This window comes from Carcharhinus amblyrhynchos, chromosome 17, assembly GCF_965287045.1.
Source record: "Carcharhinus amblyrhynchos chromosome 17, sCarAmb.v2.hapA, whole genome shotgun sequence".
Classification (NCBI taxonomy): Eukaryota; Metazoa; Chordata; class Chondrichthyes; order Carcharhiniformes; family Carcharhinidae; genus Carcharhinus; species Carcharhinus amblyrhynchos.
In genome coordinates, this window is record NC_137340.1 from 48,132,818 (window position 1) to 48,152,745 (window position 19,928).

At 46.8% G+C, this 19,928-nt stretch overlaps 1 protein-coding gene across 1 annotated transcript in view; it reads right to left on the minus strand.

Annotated features, from left to right (window-relative positions):
- Positions 1 to 19,928, minus strand: part of hpse2 (heparanase 2) — a 290,363-nt gene that overhangs the window by 62,348 nt on the left and 208,087 nt on the right. Inside the window, exons 8-9 of the mRNA XM_080205316.1 lie at positions 18,626 to 18,732; positions 16,037 to 16,151 (exon numbers count right to left, since the gene is read on the minus strand). Coding sequence (XP_080061442.1) covers positions 16,037 to 16,151; positions 18,626 to 18,732 — 222 coding nt within the window. The remainder of the gene's footprint in view (positions 1 to 16,036; positions 16,152 to 18,625; positions 18,733 to 19,928) is intronic.

Below are 19,928 nucleotides of genomic sequence, written 5' to 3' on the forward strand. Positions count from 1 at the left end.
TCTGGAATGCGCTGCCTGGGAGGGTGGCAGAGGCGGGATGTCTCACATCCTTTAAGAAATACCTGGACGAGTAATTGGCACACCATAACATTCAGGGCTATGGGTCAGGTGCTGGCAGATGGAACGAGATGGGAGTTCAGGTGTTTCTAATGTGTCAGTGCGGACTCAATGGGCTGAAGGGCCTCTTCTGTGTTGCGTGAGTTTATGATTCAACCTGATGATTGACCTGCGCTGTTTAACTGCTTCTCAGCATTCTGGTAACACTTATTAGAAGACATCTGGTAGGGAGGCTGTGACATATTATATTAAACTGCCTACTCCAGAATGGGACTGTTTGGCATTAGATTGCAGCAATCTGTCAACCTGATAAGTCAATATTCCACCTCCAAGTGTGGGGGTAGGTGGAGCTGAGTGCTTTATGGCACACGGGCAATTGGAGACTTTAATCCATCCTGTCTCAGGACCTCCAGCTTGTGGGACTCCCTCCGATTTCCTTTCCCGCTAATGATCCCCTGGCTTTGAGCGAGTGCTCCTAAATTAAACTGGAACTCCCGTCCCCTATTATCTTTAACCAGGGTGGCACGTAGCACCAAACTGGTCCATCACCTACCTTTCGCTAATTTAAAATCAAAGTTGATCTCTATCATTTTGCACGAGGCGGTGATAAAAGAAACGTGTGAGGGGGTAAGGGAGAGGAAGGGGAAGCAGCTCTTTTTGAATGGGTATGTGTCCAGCAGGGCACATCAGTTTCTCGTTTGGGTTTGGGCTTCCTGTGCGGTTTCGACACAACTCCTCGCAGCAACCGCACACCATTGCTCTGGACTTCCCAGTAAGCACAATCCAACACAAAACCAACAGAAACACACAGGAGAAATGGATTTGTTGCAGACTTACTGTGGTTTCTCTAATCTCACAACAGCTTCCTCAGCTGACCATAAAGAAGCTTAATTCCCTTTAGAGTAAGTATCTCTCTATATAATTAAGTAACTCTTCAAAATACTGTCATACAGATTTGTGAGCCCGTAAATCAAAATCTTGCTCCACATAATCAGCACTTTAAGTTTGTGGTATGTCAGAAGTGAGGAAGAGTGGGCACTAACTTACTGCATCTGCGATTGTTCCTTCCCGAAACGTTCCACACTCCTTTAGGCTTAAAGTTTATTTATTTGTCACAAGCGAGGCTTACATTAACACCGCAATGAAGTTACTGTGAAATTCCCCTAGTCGCCACACTCCGGCGCCTGTTTGGGTCAACGCATCTAACCAGCACGCCTTTCAGATTGTGGGAGGAAACCGGAGCGCCCGGAGGAAATCCGTGCAGACACGGGGAGAACATGCAAACTCTACACAAACAGTGACCCGAGCTGGGAGTCGAACCCGGGTCTCTGGAGCTGTGAAGCAGCTACGCTAACCACTGTGCTACTGTTCCACAACGGGTCTACGTTGAGTGACACACGGTGAGTTAAATTTCCGGGAATTCCATGAAGTTTCTCTTTGACGAGAATCCCGGAGTTGAATGAAAATTTCGGCATCCCAGTCGCATGTGGGGGTGCGTGTTCTTCGACCTTAACCAGTTTGTCTTCTCGCTCTGCATTCCCACAATCCCGACCAGGCAAATGGAGCCACTTTACGGAACATTCACTTTGGCAGGAGGTGTAACATGGGTCGGCCTCTCCCAGACACGTCGCTTAATTATCAGCGCCATTGTCATCCATGTTAAGCCAAAGAAGCAACTGTTCATTTTACTCTCTGCTAAATTTAACCTTTTGGACAGAGTTCCATTGAGTTTTTAGTCACTTTGTTTGTGTGCCCACGGCCTCCTGTTTTCTCTCCTAAACAGATAATTATCCAGCTCTTTCTCCGCAAGGTCAAATCGTTAAACAGAGAGAGATTAACTAATGCGGAAAGAACTGTTTTTCACCAAGAGAGCGGATCCACTACTGTCCGTGAGCTGAGGAGTGATTTTCTTTTCTCTTCTATGGCCACCCACCCACCCCGCCACTGGGAACAGAGAATGCGGCGTTCCAGCCGAAACTCCATTCCCTATCGGCGACACCGGAGAATCCCAGCCGCCATCCAGGATGGAGGCTTTCAGTGTCTGTTTGCATGAGTGGGTCAGTGGGGAGAAACTATTTTGTTTTAAACTAGCTGTTGCTATATTAACACTCTCTAAATAAGATGCCAGCAACGCCAACCCCCGCAGTTTCGAGGAGCACAAGTGCAGACATCAGGTGAGGAGAAGATAGACTGTGAAGCCCCCCGTAGTTGATGAACCAGCTAACGGTCTCCAGTCAGGTTTTAAGCAAAGATGAGCAAAATACTGTGGATGCTGGAATCTTAAACATGAAAACTCACAACATCACCTTAAACATAAGAACATAAGAAATAGGAGCAGGAGTAGGCCATCTAGCCCTTCGAGCCTGCCCCGCCATTCAATAAGATCATGGCTGATCTGAAGTGGATCGGTTCCACTTTCCCGCTTTCTCCCCATAACCCTTAATCCCCTTGTCTATCAGAAACCTATCTACCCGTGACTTAAATATATTCAATGAGGTAGCTTCCACCACTTCAATGGGCAGAGAGTTGTTGGACTTTAAGCTGGTGTTGTGAGATTTCTTTCTGTTTTACCCCAGTCCAATGCCGGCATCTCCGCATCACCTTAAACAAGGACAGAGAACGCTAGAAAAACTCAGCATCTGCCAGCATCTCTCACGAGAGAAACAGTGGGCTATTTTACCATCATGTTGTGCCTGTTTTTGGGTGTGATGCGGTGGTAAAGTGGGGCATAAAGCAATTAGCGCGATTGGCACCGGTTTTCCTGACTGGCCCCAGTTTACTAGCGCCGGATTCCCAGCGCACTCAGCCTCTCGCCGGAAATGCGTTTAAATTTATTTTAATACTGTTTAACACCTGCTTAGTGAGCCCGGCGCTCGATTGTCCAGGCTTGCTCCCGTTAAGGACCTCGCCGGAAAAGGTTCGCGCCAGTGAGGAGAGGAATAGACATGCTCCCCGTGAATGGGGAGCAGGCAACTTGGCCTCGCTGGCAGCACCCTCCAGGAGGCCAAGGGCAAGGGGAGGTGCCTTTTGGGCAGCACCACCTGGCACCTGGGCAATGCCCAGTGGGTGGGGCTAATGGGGGGTGGGGCCAGTGGGATGGGGTCAGTTGGGGAGGGGCTAATGAGGGAGGGACTAATGGGGGGGAGGGGGCCCATTGCTTCTCTGTAGCAATCTGTAGAGGGGAGGGCAGCAGGGCTGCGATTGGTGGGGGAGGGAGGGGGTCCGCAATTGGTCTGGGCAGCGTGGTCTGTATCTCGGGCCATGGGTCCCTACAATTGCAGGGGGTGAGAGAGGTGCTTCAGGCAGCTTGCACTCGCAGAGACCTGACAGCTCTCTTTTTTCTGTCAGACCCCTGCTGCTGCTAATGCGCATGTGCAGCATCAGAGGTCTGCACATGCGCACTATCTCCCTCTGCAGGCTTTCGGGCATGTTAAGCCCCACCCACAGGCTTCTGCAGCGAGCAACAGGCCCGTTCAGACTTTTTTTATAGGCACAATATTTATGGGGGGGCCTGAGAACAGATGGAGGGGGGTCAAAAGACAGATCCGAATCTCTCCACTTTTAAGTTCGCCCAGTATTTTAGACAAATTATTGTAAAATCACTCCCACAGAGTTAACATTTTGAATCTTGACTCTGTGGGTCATCTGGCGTTCCACACGGATCACAGCGGGCGGGACACAGACCATGCAAAGGTCCATCAGCCTCAGGTGGAATTTTCCAGCTGAGGGGTGAACATGGCTGGAAAATCCCACCCGATGACTCAAAACACTGGCTGGAATTTTCCATTCACGCCGGTGAGATTCTCCAATCCCGGTGCAGTGAGCGTCAAATTCTCCATCCTTACTTGCAGCGGCGGGGTGTGAACAGTCGGAAAATTCCAGCCATTAACTGTGTTCCTCTCCGGATAGATGCTGGCAGAACCTGCTGAGGTTTTCCAGTATCCTCTGTTCCCGTACATGCAAAGATGTTTGCCTGGTTTAGCTGGATAAATGGATGGATGCTGACTGTGGAGACATACCCCCTGTATGAGTTGCTGTGTCTTCAAGGACAAATACTAGCCTTATCCCTCAGTAACAATCCCTTCAAATATCATTGCCTTTTTCCCTCATGCTGTTGCCTTGGCGATGAGTGTTCACAGTGTTAGCTGACACTGGCCAAGGAATATTATCTATTCATCATAGAATCATAAAATCATAGGATCCCTACAGTGCAGAAGGAGGCCATTCAGCCCATCGAGTCTGCACCGGCCATAATCCCACCCAGCCTCTATTTCCGTAACCCCACATGTTTATCCTTCTAATCCCCCTGACATTAAGGGTCAATTTAGCATGGCCAATCAACCTAACCCACACATCTTTGAACTGTAGGAGGAAACTGGAGCACTCGGAGGAAACCCATGCAGACACGGGGAGAATGTGCAGACTCCACATAGACAGTTGCCCAAGCCAGGGATTGAACCCAGGACCTGGTGCTGTAAGGCAGCAGTGCTAACCAGTGTGCCACGCTTAGGTGTACAGTGCTTAGATTAGTATAAACCTCTTACACTTGTTGGTGAAAAAACAACTTTAAAAGACTTTATCCACGTGCTACTTTAAAATCCAAAGCTGGCATTTTCCAGCCCTTTTTTTCTGACAGGGTTTTCCAGTCCCGCAGAAAGCAACTCTCCCACTCCCACTCCCGCCCCCATCTTCTCACCCCACCTCTCCATGGAGGGTTTCCTGGTGTTGGGATGGATGAGCCACGGAAATCAAAATTCTGTGGATATCAGCGGGACTGGAAAATCCTGGCAGTGGCCAACAGCAATCTCCCTCCACCACTGAAAAACACATCGTGCAGGGCAGGGATTGGGGGGGGGCGGTTGGAGGCAGGGATGGAGGGGCTGAGGGTGGAGTGGGGGTGGGGATGGTGTGGCGGGATTTGGAATCCCACTGAGTGTGAATTTCAGTTTGTGAGTGAATCTTTGGAATACTCTGAATGAAGACGTGGAAAGGGGGACCGATATTGAGAGGTTTATAAAATATATAAGGATCAAGTATTCAGTTCACATTAAGTTAAGGAATAAGGCGGTAATATTGTTTGTGTTTTATTGAAGGATGATAAGGGTAATTGGAACACAAAAATGAGAAATGACCAAATGATTGAATTGTAGTTATCTCTCTTCCTACTCCTTTTCCATGAGTAATGTACCGCATATTTTATTTAATTTTTTGTACTGCAGAATGCAGTATTTCATTAGTTTACTATGTTTGAAATAAATAAATAGGTCGGTAAATGAGCAGTGAAATCAAAGGGGAAGGATGGGTCAGTGATACAGAATGATACACTTGCTGCTTTAGGTAGCTACTGTCAGCAGCAGGTACTTTCAGGGAAAGCAGGAGAACATAGCCAGTAAAACCTCACCGACTCTGCAATGTGGCTTCAGTTCAACTCCAGAACAGCATCCCTTTCTTCCCCGCTGAGAACATTTCATTTCTCACGCCAGTCATTCTGAGGCTCCCAGTGTCGTCCTACTGACAGAAGTGGGAACCGAGTAAACTCTCCCCTTTCCCGGTCAGCAGAGGGACGGGAGTTCTCTCTCTTTTCTGAGCTGAATACCGACATTCATTCCGGATGTGAAAGGACCGCGTTCTCACTCACACCGTTTAAGATGCAGGATCGCAGCGCCGGGGACCCGGGTTCGATTCCAGCCTCGGGTGACTGTCTGTGTGCAGGCTGCACATTCTCCCCGTGTCTGCGTGGGTTTCCTCCGGGTGCTCCGGTTTCCTCCTACACTCCAAATATATGCACATTAGGCCGATTGGCCGTGCTAGATTGTCCCTTAGTATCCAAAGATGTGTAGGATCCACAGTATTAATATCAGACAATATGTTTATTTAATTCCAGGAAAGCTCCATGCTGTATCTTATTTTCCTCAATGTAATGTAGCCATATTGGTTTTCAGTTCCACAAGGTTACAAGCTATGCTGCCTATTAATCCCAGTCAATAGCAGTGTGCAGAGAAGGGCTAAAGCTTTGGCACGTGGCTGCCTCTCGAGTTTCATGTCTTTCAGGAGCTGTATTTTCACACAAAGCAAAGCCCACATGTGCTGTGCTGGCAACAAGGGTCTCCTGGTGGAGTGACATGAAGGTAATGTTTCAGATTGCAGCTCTGTGATACCGTTTTACATTCCTAATCATAAAATAGCACCTCTTTCATCTTCCTGATAGCTCCCACGGGAAAAATAGCCAGAGAGCCCCCAGGCTCTGTTACTGTCACCGGACAGCAAGCTTTGCACATTAATGCAAACACGCGTGCTCTTTATCCTGTACCTGCGGAATGGCCTCCATTTCCCTTTCTCCAAAACTAGTTTAATTCATTTAGAATCATAGGATCTCATGGCACAGGAGGGAGGCCATTCAGCCTACTGTGTTTGTGCTGGCCCTTTGAACGACTGATCCAGTTATCTCCCCTCCTTTAGCTTATCATCCCTGCAAATATTCAATATTTTTTATAAGATCATATATAGGAGCAGAATTAGGCCTTTTGGCCCATCGAGTCTGTTCTGCCATTCAGTCATGGCTGATAAACCTCAACCCCATTCTCCTGCCTTTACCCTGTAACCTTTGATCCCCCTATCAGTCAAGAACCTATCTATCTCTGTCTTAAATACACTCAATGACCTGGCCTCCACAGCCTTCTGTGGCGACGAATTCTATAGATTCACCACACTCTGGCTGAAGAAATTCCTCCTCACCTCAGTTCTTCAGGGTCATCCTTTTATCCTGAGGCTGTGCCCTCAGATTATGGTCTCTCCTACTAATGGAAACATCTTCCCCAGGTCCACTTTATTCAGGCCTTTCAGTATTCTGTAAGTTTCAATGCGATCGCTCATCTTTCTAAACTCCGTTGAGTACAGACTCAGAGTCCTCAAACGCTCCTCATACATTAAGCTTTACATATCCATTACATAAGGGCGGCACGATGGCACAGTGGTTAGCACTGCTGCCTCACAGCTCCAGAGACCAGGGGTTTGATTCCTGACTTGGGTCACTGTCTGTGTGGCATCCTTGGGTGCTCTGGCTTCCTCCCACAGTCCAAAGATGTGCAACTTAGGTGGATTGGCCCTGAGTGTCAGGGGGACTAGCTAGGGTAAATGCATGGGGTTATGGGGATAGAGCCTGGGTGGAATTGTGGCTGGTGCAGACGTGATGGACCAAATGGCCTCCTTCTGCACAGTAGGATTCTATGGTTCTATGATTTTGGGGGAGCGGATGTTGGCTTGGCAAGGGAAAGGACAGATTATAATATTGCATAAGGCAATGTTAAACATAAATATGTCCTTTTGTCTTGTGTTTAGCTGGTCCAAAACTACAACTGAGCTTAACGGTTTTGAAACAAAGACTGTTTCTATGTTTGGAAGATTTTATTGAATTACTAATGCAAGTGTACCCTCAGCTTTGCAAGAAAAAGGTTTCTAAAGTAGAAGGTACGATTCATACAACTTCTCCATGAGATGATAGAGGGCAATTGCAGAGTACGCTTTATATCAAGGATTGCATTCAAACACATGCAACAAAGCAGGTGATGTGAACAAGAATGTTTTGTTTAAATGGTTTTGTTTTAAGTTAATTGCGGAGTTAGAAGTTCTGAGAATTCCAAATGTTCCGGTAAGGGACGGTGATGTTTACAGATACGTACGGGGAAAACTGCAACATTGCAGATCTATTATAAACCTGTTCTCAAAGTACGGGACAGAAAGGTTAATTGATGGAATATGAGCCTTTAAAAAAACTGAAGGGAATTGAGAATGTGATACCGTGGTATTCTGTGAAGTAGCAAAGAGAGAGACAGGGGTCAAATTTCTCTTTTCGTAAGAACAGGAATGAATGAAACTGCATCCTCCAAAATTCCATATTTTTGTAATTTTGTGAGGTATCCCTCTCATCTCCCTTCAGATCTTCAACTGGAGAAATCAAACTTTAAGAAAAATCCTCTTCATGTAGACATCTGTTGAATAGGCTGGCACTGAGCACAATAAGTATTCAAAAAGGGATATATTCAGCCAAGGTTTTTTGTACGAGAAAGAGAAGGAACATGAACATGTATTTCGTGTCAGTCTTCACTATGGAGGACACAATCCCAGAGGCAGCCATAGACCAGGAAATGGAAGGGATAGAGGAATTCAGGAAAATTACAGAAAACTACAATGTACTGAGTAAATTGTTGGAATTGAGGGCTGACAAGTCCCCAGGTCCAGATGGACTTCACCTTAGGGTCTTAGAAGACACGTCCAGTGAGATAGCTGAAGCATTGGATTCAATTTTCCAGAACTTCTTGGATTCAGGGAAGGCCCCATTAGATTGGAAGAGAGTAAATGTTACTCAAAAAGGGAGGGAGACAGAAAGCAGGAAGCTACAGATCAATCAGCTCAACATCTGTTGTAGGGAGAATGTCAGAAACTTTTATTAAAGTAGTTACAACTGGAGTTTTTGATAAGTTCAAAGTAATCAGGCAGAGTCAAAATGGTGTTGTGAAAGAGAAATCATTTTAACCAACTTATTAGAATCTGTTGAGGAAGTAACATGCGCTTTAGATAAAAGAGAACGAGTGGATGTACTATACTTAGATTTCCAGAAGGTATTTTATAAGTTTTAAAGTTTATTTATTAATCACAAGTAGGCTTATATTAACACAGCAATGAAGTTACTGTGAAAATCCCCTTGTCGCCACACTCATGTGCCTGTTTGGATGCACCTAGGGGAGAATTTAGCACCTAACCAGCATGTCTTTTGGACTGTAGCAGGAAACTGGAGCACCCGGAGGAAACACACGCAGTTATAGGGAGGACGTGCAGACTCCACACAGACAGCGACCCAAACTGGGAGTCGAACCTGGATCCCTGGCGTTGTGAGGCAGCAGTGCTAACCATCGTGCCACCATGCTGTCCTGAGGTGGCATAAAACTAAAGCTCATGGCGTAGGGGGTAACATATCGGCATAAATGGGAAGCTGACATTAACTCAATGAAGTTGAGAGTTGGCATCAGTGGGTATTTTCTGATTGGCAGGGTTGGCCAGTGGTGTGCCACAGAGTTCAGTGCTGGGAGCTCAATTATTTACATAAATAACTTGGACGAAGGAATTAGATGGTTGGTGGCTACATTTGCTGATGACACAAAGACAAGTAGGAAAGTAAATTGTGAAGAGGACATAAGGAGGTAAACAAAGGATATAGGGCCATAACCTCTCCTTCAGCAGCGCAAAGTGAGCGCCCATTGGAATTATGAAAATATAAAGCACACTTCCTGCTTTGGAAATCTTTGTTCAAACCTTCGCTGGCTGGAGATGCTGGGGGGTCGGGGGGGGTGGGGAGGGGAGTCTGGAAAAGGATGGCTGGAAAAGCAGGCTTGGGGGGGGGGGGAAGGAGTTGTCAGGGAGTGGGTGGAGGGGTAGTCAGGGATTGGAGTCCAGGGTCCGGGTTTGACAGGGGGGTGGTCACGGGGGTGGGGGAAAGCAGGAGAAGTAGTCAGAGAGTGGGGGAGGGGTAGTAAGCGGATGGAGGATTGGGGTCTGGGATTGACATGGGGTGGCTGTGGGAATGGGGAAAGCAGGAAGAGGGGTCAGAGAGCGGGGGAATGTTGGTAAGCGGATGAGGATTGGGGCATTGGGTGGTCAGGGAGAAGTTGGGGTTCTGGGAGATGGAAGAGTGGACAAGGCAAGGGGTGATCACGGGGATGGGGGTTCTGAGAAAGGGGGAGATTAGGGGACGGAGTCACAGGGAGGGTAGGGCCATGGAAAAAGGGGCAGAGATGGCCAGGGGGTATTGCGGGGTTAGAGACTGGTGGGGGTTGGGTCATCTGGGGGGAGCAGTCGGGTTGGGATAATGCATGGAGATAGATTGAGGCCCTGTGGGGGGAGGGTTAGTCTCGTGCTGCTGGCAGTCAGGGCTGGGGGGATTCCCAGGGCGGGAGGGGGTGTGGGGGGCATCTGGGAATATCATGTGGGGGTGATTAGTCAGGGGAGAGGGTGACTGGGGGGTCCGGAGTGTGGGGGGCTTTCCCTTGAAGAATTCGCTCTGGTGTTTAAAATAATCGTGCTGAGGTTCTAAGTGCTTTTTAATCCTTTCAGCGTTTTAAGAGTAACTGTTATTGTAAAATTGGCAGAACCATCTGAAGATAGCGATTTAAATTGCTTTGTTGTTTAGTTTCCAGGGTAGTGTAATTATCCAGGGGAAAGCTCGCACTTCTGGACAATCACCAGCTAAACCCTTACCTGGGAATTTCCCCAGCCCTGACTGTCAGCAGGGATTCCCCAGTGCATCACTGGGGTAACCCCCAACCCCGACACTGGGGAGCCAGATGTGATGGGCCGTAGGTTGGTTAAGTGAGTGGGCAACGGTCTGGCAAGTAGAATATAATGCAGGAAAATTTGCAGCTGTCCATTTTGGCAAGATGAATAAAAGCTTACAATCTAATGGATGCGAGACGGCAGAGGGATCTGGGTGTCCTGGTGCATGAATCACAAAAGGCAAATGTGCAGCTACAGCAAGTAATTAGGAAAGTTAATAGAATGTTAGTATTTATTATGAGGGGAATGGATTACAACAGTCAGGAGGCTGTGCTTCAGTTATACAGAACACTAATGAGATCACAGCTGAAATATAGGGTACAGTATTGGCCTCTTTATTTAAGAAAGGATGTAAATGTATTGGAAGCAGTTCAGAGAAGATTTACCAGACTAATACCTGGAATGGGGGGATTGTTATATGAGGAGATTGTGGACAGGTTAGATTAGTATCCGCTGGAGTTTAGAAGAATAAGAGGCAACTTGATTGAAACATTTAAGTTCCTGAGACGTCCTGACAGGATGGGTGTGGAGAGGATGTTTCCTGTTGTGGGGGAACCTAGGGCAAGGTGCCACCTGTTTGAAAATAAGGGGTCACCCATTTAAATGGAGATGAGGCGAAAAGCTTTCTCTGAGAATCATGAGTCTTTGGAACCCTGTTCCTGAAAAGGCAATGGAAGCAGAGTCTTTGAAGATATTTTTAAGGTGGGGGTGGATAGATTCTTGGTAAGCAAAGGGATGATAGATTATCCAGGATAGGCGCGATACAGATTTGATCTAACTATCAGATCAGCCATGATCTTAAAGTTTATTTACTGGTCACAAGTAAGGCTTACTTAACAGTGCAATGAAGTTACTGTGAAAGTCCCCTATTTGCCACATTCCGGTGCCCGTTTGCGTCAATGCACCTAACCATTATTAAATGGTAAACCATTATTAAATGGTAGAGCAGACTCAAGGGGCTGAATGGCCTAATCTTCCTGTTTGTTTATACGATAATCTCAACATTGGGTTGCTGACTTTCTGTCTCCTGTTCCGATCGAACGAGAGACTCCATATGGACAGAGGCACTGAATAAAACCCCCTGGTGTGTGAGCTAGGATCCAGGCTGGATGGATCTTCTGGGATGTATATTAAGGAGTGAAAAGGGTGTGTTTTCCGCTGAGAGATGGGAGGCTCTGCCAAGACACCCTATTAAATTTCCAGGTGAAGCTTTATGAGCCAATAAACATGAAAGCGCTATACTACAGGGACTGACTTCTAAAGGCGTGACAGACTATAAAGCGTAGACGTCAATGAAGTAAGCTCTAACTTCACTTATGGAGATTCGATTAGCAGACGCATGATTCTTTAATAAAAGTCCAAGAAAGGTTTTTAAGTTTAAAATTAGATTTTTTTTTGTATTCTGAAGAAAAGAACAAACAGAATCTTTCACATCACTGTGGCAAGAAAAAAACAAACACGTGGGCTTTGTGTATATGACTTAGTCGGTCATTGAGTTCAAACCCTATTTTAAATACAAGGAGCACAATATCCAGGCTCTTTCTCCGGTGTTGCACTGAGGGAATGCTGCACGATTGGAATTGCGGACTTTAGGGTGAGCTGTTAATCTGTGGCCCTACTGACCCCCTCAAGGGGACATAAGGGGGGAACCAATCTCCCAAAAGTGCTGAATTGGTGGGAAAACTGTTCCAGATCACGACAGTTCTGATAGTTCAGCTTCTCACCTGAATCTTTGCAATTTGTGCGCTGAAGAGGTCCCAGTCGTAAATCTCATTAAAAACCCAGGGGGCGGGGCCTATTTGCGCCAGAGTTTGACAGTTCCTGGAACTCTGCGCATGCGCAGTAGCCCCAGACTATCAACCTCGCGTTTGCTGGCCAGCCCCATCGCTGACAAGCCTGGGACCCCCACAGTGCTGCCCCTCCAGCCTCCCCAGGGCCCAACTGCGCTCCCCACAACAATTCCCGGGCCAGGCCTGACCCCTCCTGCCCCGATGCCCAGGCCCCATTCCCCCAGCAGTGACGATCCTCCCAACCAACTCACGCTAGCAGATTGCCTCCCCCACCCCCGCCTTGCCGGCTCACTCCCTCCCGGGGTCAGACCCCCTTGAAGGGAAGCCTACCCCCCACCCAGCTTGCCCCAATCGCTGCCCTCCCTCCATCCCAGACCGATCCCAATGCAGCGGGACCCCCCCCCCCCAACCCTCCCCAATCGCCCCTCGGCCTCGCCCACAATAGGCCCACCCTTTGGCACTGCCCAGTGCCCAATGAGAAATGCCAAGCTGCCCCCTGGGCATGGGCACTTTGCCCTTTGAGCAGCGCCAGGTGGCACAGGCTGGCAGTGCCAGTGTGCCCATGCCCAGGGGGCACCACCATCCTTCTGCCCAATCCCCTGGGGGGCCCCCAATTGCCCCCCCCCCCATCATTCCGGCAGGGTCTCCCACTCATTCCTGAACATAGGGAGCTAGTCTGAGCCCCGCCGGAATGAAGTACTCTTGGTGAGGTGGGAGATTCGATCGGGACCTGAAAGGTCCTGATAATTAACAAATATACATATTTAAAATAGATTTTAAAAAGATTGAAATGACTTACCTGCCTTCCCGCTGGTTTCCAAGGTGGTCTGGCTGGTGATTGTTCGCCGGCACTGGGAGATAGGCATGCATTCCCCGCACGTGCGAAAATCCCCGTTCAAGGCCACAGACCCGCGTTTCCCGGTCAGACCTGCCAGAACTGTGGTGGGCCGCAATGGGAGAATCGTGCGACCAAGGTGTGCAACTTTACCAGCTGTTCACGCCCCACTGGCACTGCAAGCAAGGATGGAGAATTTGGCGCCCAGCCAAATCTCCGTTCACTTCAGCAGGACCAGGAAATCCTGCCAGCGTGAACGGCAGTAAGGTTCTGCCCAAGATATCCAACGGCACTCTTTCGAAGGGGTACACGGGAGTTCTCCCCAATGGCCCCACCAACATTTATCTCTCAACCAACACCAGTAAACAAAAATCTATCTCTCTTTGCGTGCCTTATCTCCTTACAACAAAGACTACACCTAAAACCACTTCACTGGCTATCGGCACTTTGGGCCATGGTGAGGTGGTGCCAGGTGTCAAATAAATGCAATCTTTTCTTTCTTTTTTTGCTGCCCTATTTCAGTCGGAGTTGCTTCCCTGTCAAGGGGGAAACCGGATTGTCCAAGTTGCGGGATTTCTCCACCTTGACAAAGATGCTGAGAGCTTTGGAGAAAGGTTTTCCCATTGTGGAATAGCGTGAAAAATGACCATTCCCACTCTGTTCCTCCTCCACCCCTTACCCAACACAGCAAACAGAACGCGGAGACATGCAGCATTCCTGGGGAAGGAAACCCAAATCATCTTTATTATTATTCCTAGCCAGACGGGCCTCTACTCGATATGTGGCTGCTAAATGTCAATGCCAAGTTCCAAAGGGAAGAGTTTTTAAAATTCCACCTTGTTTGCATTACTCTCAGCAAGTTTTGGGGATTGAAGATTTCAAACTGGGTTCAGTTTTGGAGCAATACAATGCCACAGTTGTTAAATTCATCAGATTTATTATTAGCTCTCTAAGGTGTTTCTCCATTTACTATATATCTGGCACGAGTGGCCACAAGGCTGTTCACTTTCCCTTCTTTGTGATGTTTAATTGAGAGCTGTTATAACAGTGTTGGCACTGACACAGAGAGGGCTTAGTGACCTTCTTCTCTGCTATAAACCTGTTATGATTCCATGCCTCTTGGATATCCAGGGGGCCAGGTTCGCTGCGATTCCAGCTAATGCTAAGCTTCCTTCTGCACTGCAACCCAAACTTCAGAGAGAACTTCAAGCTGATGTCTTCATCTCTCAGCTGAGTGGACGTTCTGAGTGAGGTTGACAATTTACTGCTGAATTTGTGCAGTGAATGCCATATGGGGCAGTGAGTTCGGACTCACTGTGTCAGTTGTGTCTTGGCAAATAACAATCCTGCCCCAGGGTCAGACGGTTGTGAGCTTAAGTCCAGACACTTGAGCACACGAGTGCTGACAGAGTGCTACATGGTCGCAGGCATAATCTTTCAGCCCCGTCTGCCCCCTCGGCTGGATGTAAGAATTCTATTCCGAAGGAGAACTGGGATGTTTTCCAATATCCCGGACAACAGTTTTTCCTCACGGAAACAGGTGATCACAGTGCTGTTTGTGGGAACTTGCACTGTGTAAATTGGCTGCCACATTTTATACATCACAAAAGTGATTACATATCAAAAGTACTTCATCAGCTGAGAAATTATGGGATGGCCCAAGGTCAAAGAAAGTGTGAAAAATGGAACTCTGCCACTTGTACGTGGGAATTTGATTGGAGGTTAATTGGCAGTGTTAATATACATCTCTTTAGCAATGTACACACATACAAACACATGAATTAGGAGCAGGAATGGGTCATTCGATCCCTTGAGCCTATCCGCCACTCAATGAGATCTGATGGTGGTTTCAACTCGACTTTTCTGTGTACCTTGTATGTCATTGAAGAGTGAGTCTGTCTGTCTGTCTATCTGACATGCTAAATTCTCCCTCTGTGTACCCGGAGTGTAGCAACGCGGGGAGTTTCACAGTAACTTCATTGCATGTTAATGTAAGCCTTCTTGTACACTAATAAATTTTAAAAATCTGCCTGTCTGTCTCTCTATCTGTCTCTCTGTCTGTCTGTTTGTTTCTCTCTCTATCTGTCTCTCTAACTCCCATATCTATCTGTCTTTCTGCCTGTCTATCTATCTCTCTGTCCCTCCAATCTATCTGTCTTTCTGCCTCTCTTGAGGGCACAGCCTCAAGATAAGGGGGTGTGCAGTTTAGAACGGAGTTGAGGAGGAACTTCTTCACTCAAAGGGTGGTGAATCTCTGGAATTCTCTGCCCGTTGAAGTGATGGAGGCTGCCTCGCTAAATATATTTAAGACGCGGGTAGATAGGTTTTTAGTAGGCAAGGGAATTAAGGGTTATGGGGAGAAAGTGGGACAGTGGAACTGAGCCACTTCAGATCAGCCATGATCTTATTGAATGGCGGGGCAGGCTCGAAGGGCTAGATGGCCTACTCCAGCTCCTATTTCTTATGTTCTTATGTTCTCTCTATCTGTCTCTCTGTCCCTCCTATCTATCTGTCTTTCTGCCTCTCTATCTGTCTCTCCTATCTATCTATGTGTCTATCTTGCTATCTGTCTTTCTTCTCTCTATCTGTCTTTCTTCTGTGAGTCTCTCTATCTGTCTATCTACCTCTCTCCCTATCTGTCTTTCTGTCTGTCTATGTATTTATCTACCTATCTATCCCTCCAGTTGTGAAGCACACAATGAAGTGAATTTTATTTGGGTACTCTCTATTACAGAGTTGATCACAGACAGGGTCACTGCTAGCTCATTAGGGAAGTGTGTAGCTTTGCTTTAAAGAACCGGACTGACCCCTGATGCACGCTGACTTAGTTTAACGCGGCCAGGTTGGGAAGCTGCAACTGTCCTCTGGGTTTTGGGTGGAGGGGAGTGGGTAAGGGATCGGTAAAGTGTTGGGTGAGGACAGGTCAGGCTGGGAAAGCCAGCTGGATCCCACCCCTCAGTAATTACCTCCTGTCAAATGTCTAAAGCCCAAAGCTGTAGGAGTTGAAGGTTTATTTCTCTGAGCTTACTGGCAGTGGGTTGAAGTTCTGGTCCACAAGGTGATTATATCCATGGTCAAAGAATGAGTTCCGGATCACGACATCTATCCCCTGCTTGGCTGACATTCCCAGTGTATTTAACCACCTGCAGATATAGAAGCAGAGACAGTCAGCCCCGTCTGAGTGCGCTGTGAGAAAGAGTCTGGACTGAGAGAGCCAGAAACCACCACAAATAAACAGCCACAGAAAATAACCCTGTTTGGATTGAGCAGTAATCTGCAGAAATATTTTCCACTTGGATTCAGAACCTACTTAATTGCATAATAGACTAAATGTTTGATCCTTCCCTTGTTATTTCCTTTGATAGAAGCATAAAGAATTATAGCACAGAACGAGACCATTCAGCCCACACCATCTGTGCTGGCTGAAGTCTACCTATCCAACCTAATCCCACCATCCAGCTCCTGCTCCATAGTCCTGTAGGTTACGACACCTCAAAGGCATATTCATGTGTACTTTTTTAAATGTAATGAGGGTTTCTACTTTAACTACTCCTTCAGCCTAACACCCTCGGGATGAAAAAAAATTCCTCATCTCCCTTCTAATCCATCTACTAAATACTTCAAATCCAAGCCCCGATGCTGAGGGAAATAAATCTTTCCTATCCCTCTTTCCAAACTCCTCATAATTATATACACTTTGTTGAAGCTTTTCATCTTGCACTCATCAGGACAATCGCAAGAATACCAATGTCTGGGGATACAACAACTATAGGCTGTATGAGAGGAGAGTGCTGATTAGTTGACAAGTTTAAAAGATATAGGAGCAGAATTAGGCCATTTGGTCCATCGAGTCCTCTTTGCCATTTCGTCATGTCTGACATGCTTCTGATCCCCATTTTCCTGCCATCTCCCTATGACCCTTCAATCCATTTGCAATTAAAAATCTGTCACACTCCTCTTAAATTTACTCACTGTCCCAGCATTCACCACACTTTGGGGGAGCGAATTCCATAGATTTACAACTCTTTGGGAGTAGTTTCTCCTCAACTCTGTTTTAAAGTTGCTGCCCCTTATCCTAAGACTATGACCTCTCGTCCTAGAATGCCCCATAAAGAGGAAATGTCTGCTCCACACCTACTTTTTCCATATCTTTTATCATCTTGTATACCTCAATTTGATCTCCCCTCATTCTTCTAAATTCCAGAGAGTATGGGCCTAAACTGTTCAACCTCTTTTCATATGACAAACCCCCCATCTCTGGAATCAATCTTGTGAACCTCCTCTGAACTGTCTCCGATGCCACTACATCTTTCCTCAACTAAGGGGACCAAAACTGTGCACAATACTCCAGGTGCTGCCTCACCAATGCCTGTATAGTTGCAACAATACTTCCTCACCTTTATGTTCTATTCCTTTAGCAATAAATGTCATCATTCTAGGAGCTAATGGTTTCAAATGAGCTTGTTAATTTAACTCCAGTTCCCCTTCCTAAACCCATTCAGCGGGCTTCCATTTACTATAACGATTTTCACAATACTTTTCATTAACTGGTGCAAGATTCGACCACATGCTTCAGATTTATCTGTCCCTTCGACCATCACCCTCGCCACACCCCGTAACAACTTCGCAGGGAAGCATCCTCAGGGCTTGTCAGGGTGGCCTACAATGAATTTCACATACAAAGATAAAAGATCTCATCACAGTTCTGATGAAAGGAAATCCGAGCAAATTTGATCTGTTAACTTGGCGGTTTCTTCACATAATGATAGGGTGGTGTGGTGGCACAGTGGTTGGGACTGCTGCCTCACATGCCAGGGACCCAGGCTCAATTCTGGCCTTCGATGACTGTATGAAGTTTTCTGTGTCTGTGTGTGTTTCCTCCAGCTGCTCCAGTTTCCTCCCAAAGTCCAAAGATGAGCAGGTTAGGTGTTTGGCCATGCTAAATTGCTCCTTAAGTATCCCAAGATGTGTTGCAGATCAGATGGATCAGCCATGGTAAATGTGTGAGGTTATGGGGATAGGGTGGAGGATAGTCCGTCAGAGAGTCAGTGCATATGTGATGGGCTGAATGGCACCTTACTGCGCTGTAGGGATTCTGTGATAAGAATGAGGGACTTGCTAAGTGGGTATAGTTGGGTGAAAATCACAGATCCATTTAAGTGTAAGTATAGGAAGGAGTGAGGAATGGAAAGGTGAGCTGGTAAGGTTAGATAAAGTCGAGTAAGAACAAAATTGTGCAGGACATCAACATTAGAACATAGAACATAGAACATTACAGCGCAGAACAGGCCCTTCGGCCCACGATGTTGCGCCGACCAGTTAAAAAACAATGACCCACTAATCTAAACCAATCCCTTTTCATCCATAAACCTATCCACGGAAAATATTGGCAAATATTAGCTGGACCAAAAGGCTGTCCATGCTGTAGAGATTTGTTTTTAGATAGGGAAGAATTCTAACTTGGATTTGTTTGTGGAATCAGATGAGTATATTTCATACTTGTTTGAATTACCTTCCCTCCTGGACACCTTTGGAAAGACTTTTCAGGATATCTGTGCAATCGATACCAACACACAATAATTGACAGAGTGTTTAAACATAGCCACGGGATACTTACAGAAATCCTGCTGCGTAAGTATCGGAAAGGTTGGTAGTTCCCCCAGCCCAGGCTGGTCCTACCCCTCCGAGCCACACCTTTTTCCCTGGCGCGTGTGAGTTCACAACCTGTTCGAGGGAAATAATGTTTGATTCAATCAAAGGAAATAGAAGGTGTCGGGTTGAAGTGTGGCTTACAGATTGAACAATGAAGTACAATCAGTTGCAGTCTGCAGCAGGAGACTTGACATCTTCTACCCCGAATTTTATACGGCTCACATAATTGGCCACCAATCTTCCCAACAATCCATTGCAAATTATTTCTCAGTGAACATCTAACAATCTCAATAATATTAATACCCCAGTTAGAACACCATAAAGCTTCAGGTGGGGAGAGTATAGGAATTCATATTACATCGTAGAATCCCTATAGTGCAGAAGGAGGCCATTGGGCCCATCATGTCTGCATCGACCACAATCCCACCCGAGCTCGATTCCCATAACTCCACATGTTTACCCTGTTAATCCCCTGACACCACAGTCAAACTAACATGACTAATCACCTAGCCCACACATCTTTGGACTGTATACATTTTTGTTTATTCATTCATGGAACATGGGCATTGCTGGCTGGCTAGCATTTATTGCCCAACCCTAGTTGCCCTTGAGAAGGTGGGGGTGAGCTGCCTTCTTGAATCGCTGCAGTCCACGTGCTGTGGGTTGACCCACAATGCTGTCAGGAAGGGAAATCCAGGATTTTGACCCAGCAATTGTGAAGGAACAGCAATACATTTCCAAGTCAGGATGGCGAGTGGCTTGGAGGGAATCCTGCAGATATTGATGTTCCCATATGTCTGCTGCCCTTATCTTTCTAGATGGAATTAGTTGTGGGTTTGGAAGGGGCTGTCTAAGGATCTTTGGTGAATTGCTGCAGTCCATTTAGTAGATGGTGCACACTACTGCTACTGAGCATTGGTGGTGGAGGGAGTGGATGTTTGTGGATGTGGTGCCAATCAAGCGGGCTGCTTTGTCCTGGATGGTGTCAAGCTTCCTGAGTGTTGTTGGAGCTGCACCCATCCAGGCAAGTGGGAAGCATTCCATGACACTCCTGACTTGTGCATTGTAGATGGTGGACAGGTTTTGGGGAGTCAAAGGTGAGTGACTTACCGCAGTATTACTAGTCTCTGACCTGGTCTTGTAGCCACCGTGTTTATGTGGTGAGTTCAGCTGATTTTCTGGTAACCCCATGGATGTTGACAGTAGGGGATTCAGTGATGGTAACACCATTAATGTCAAGAGGCAGTGATTAGAGTGTCTCTTATTGG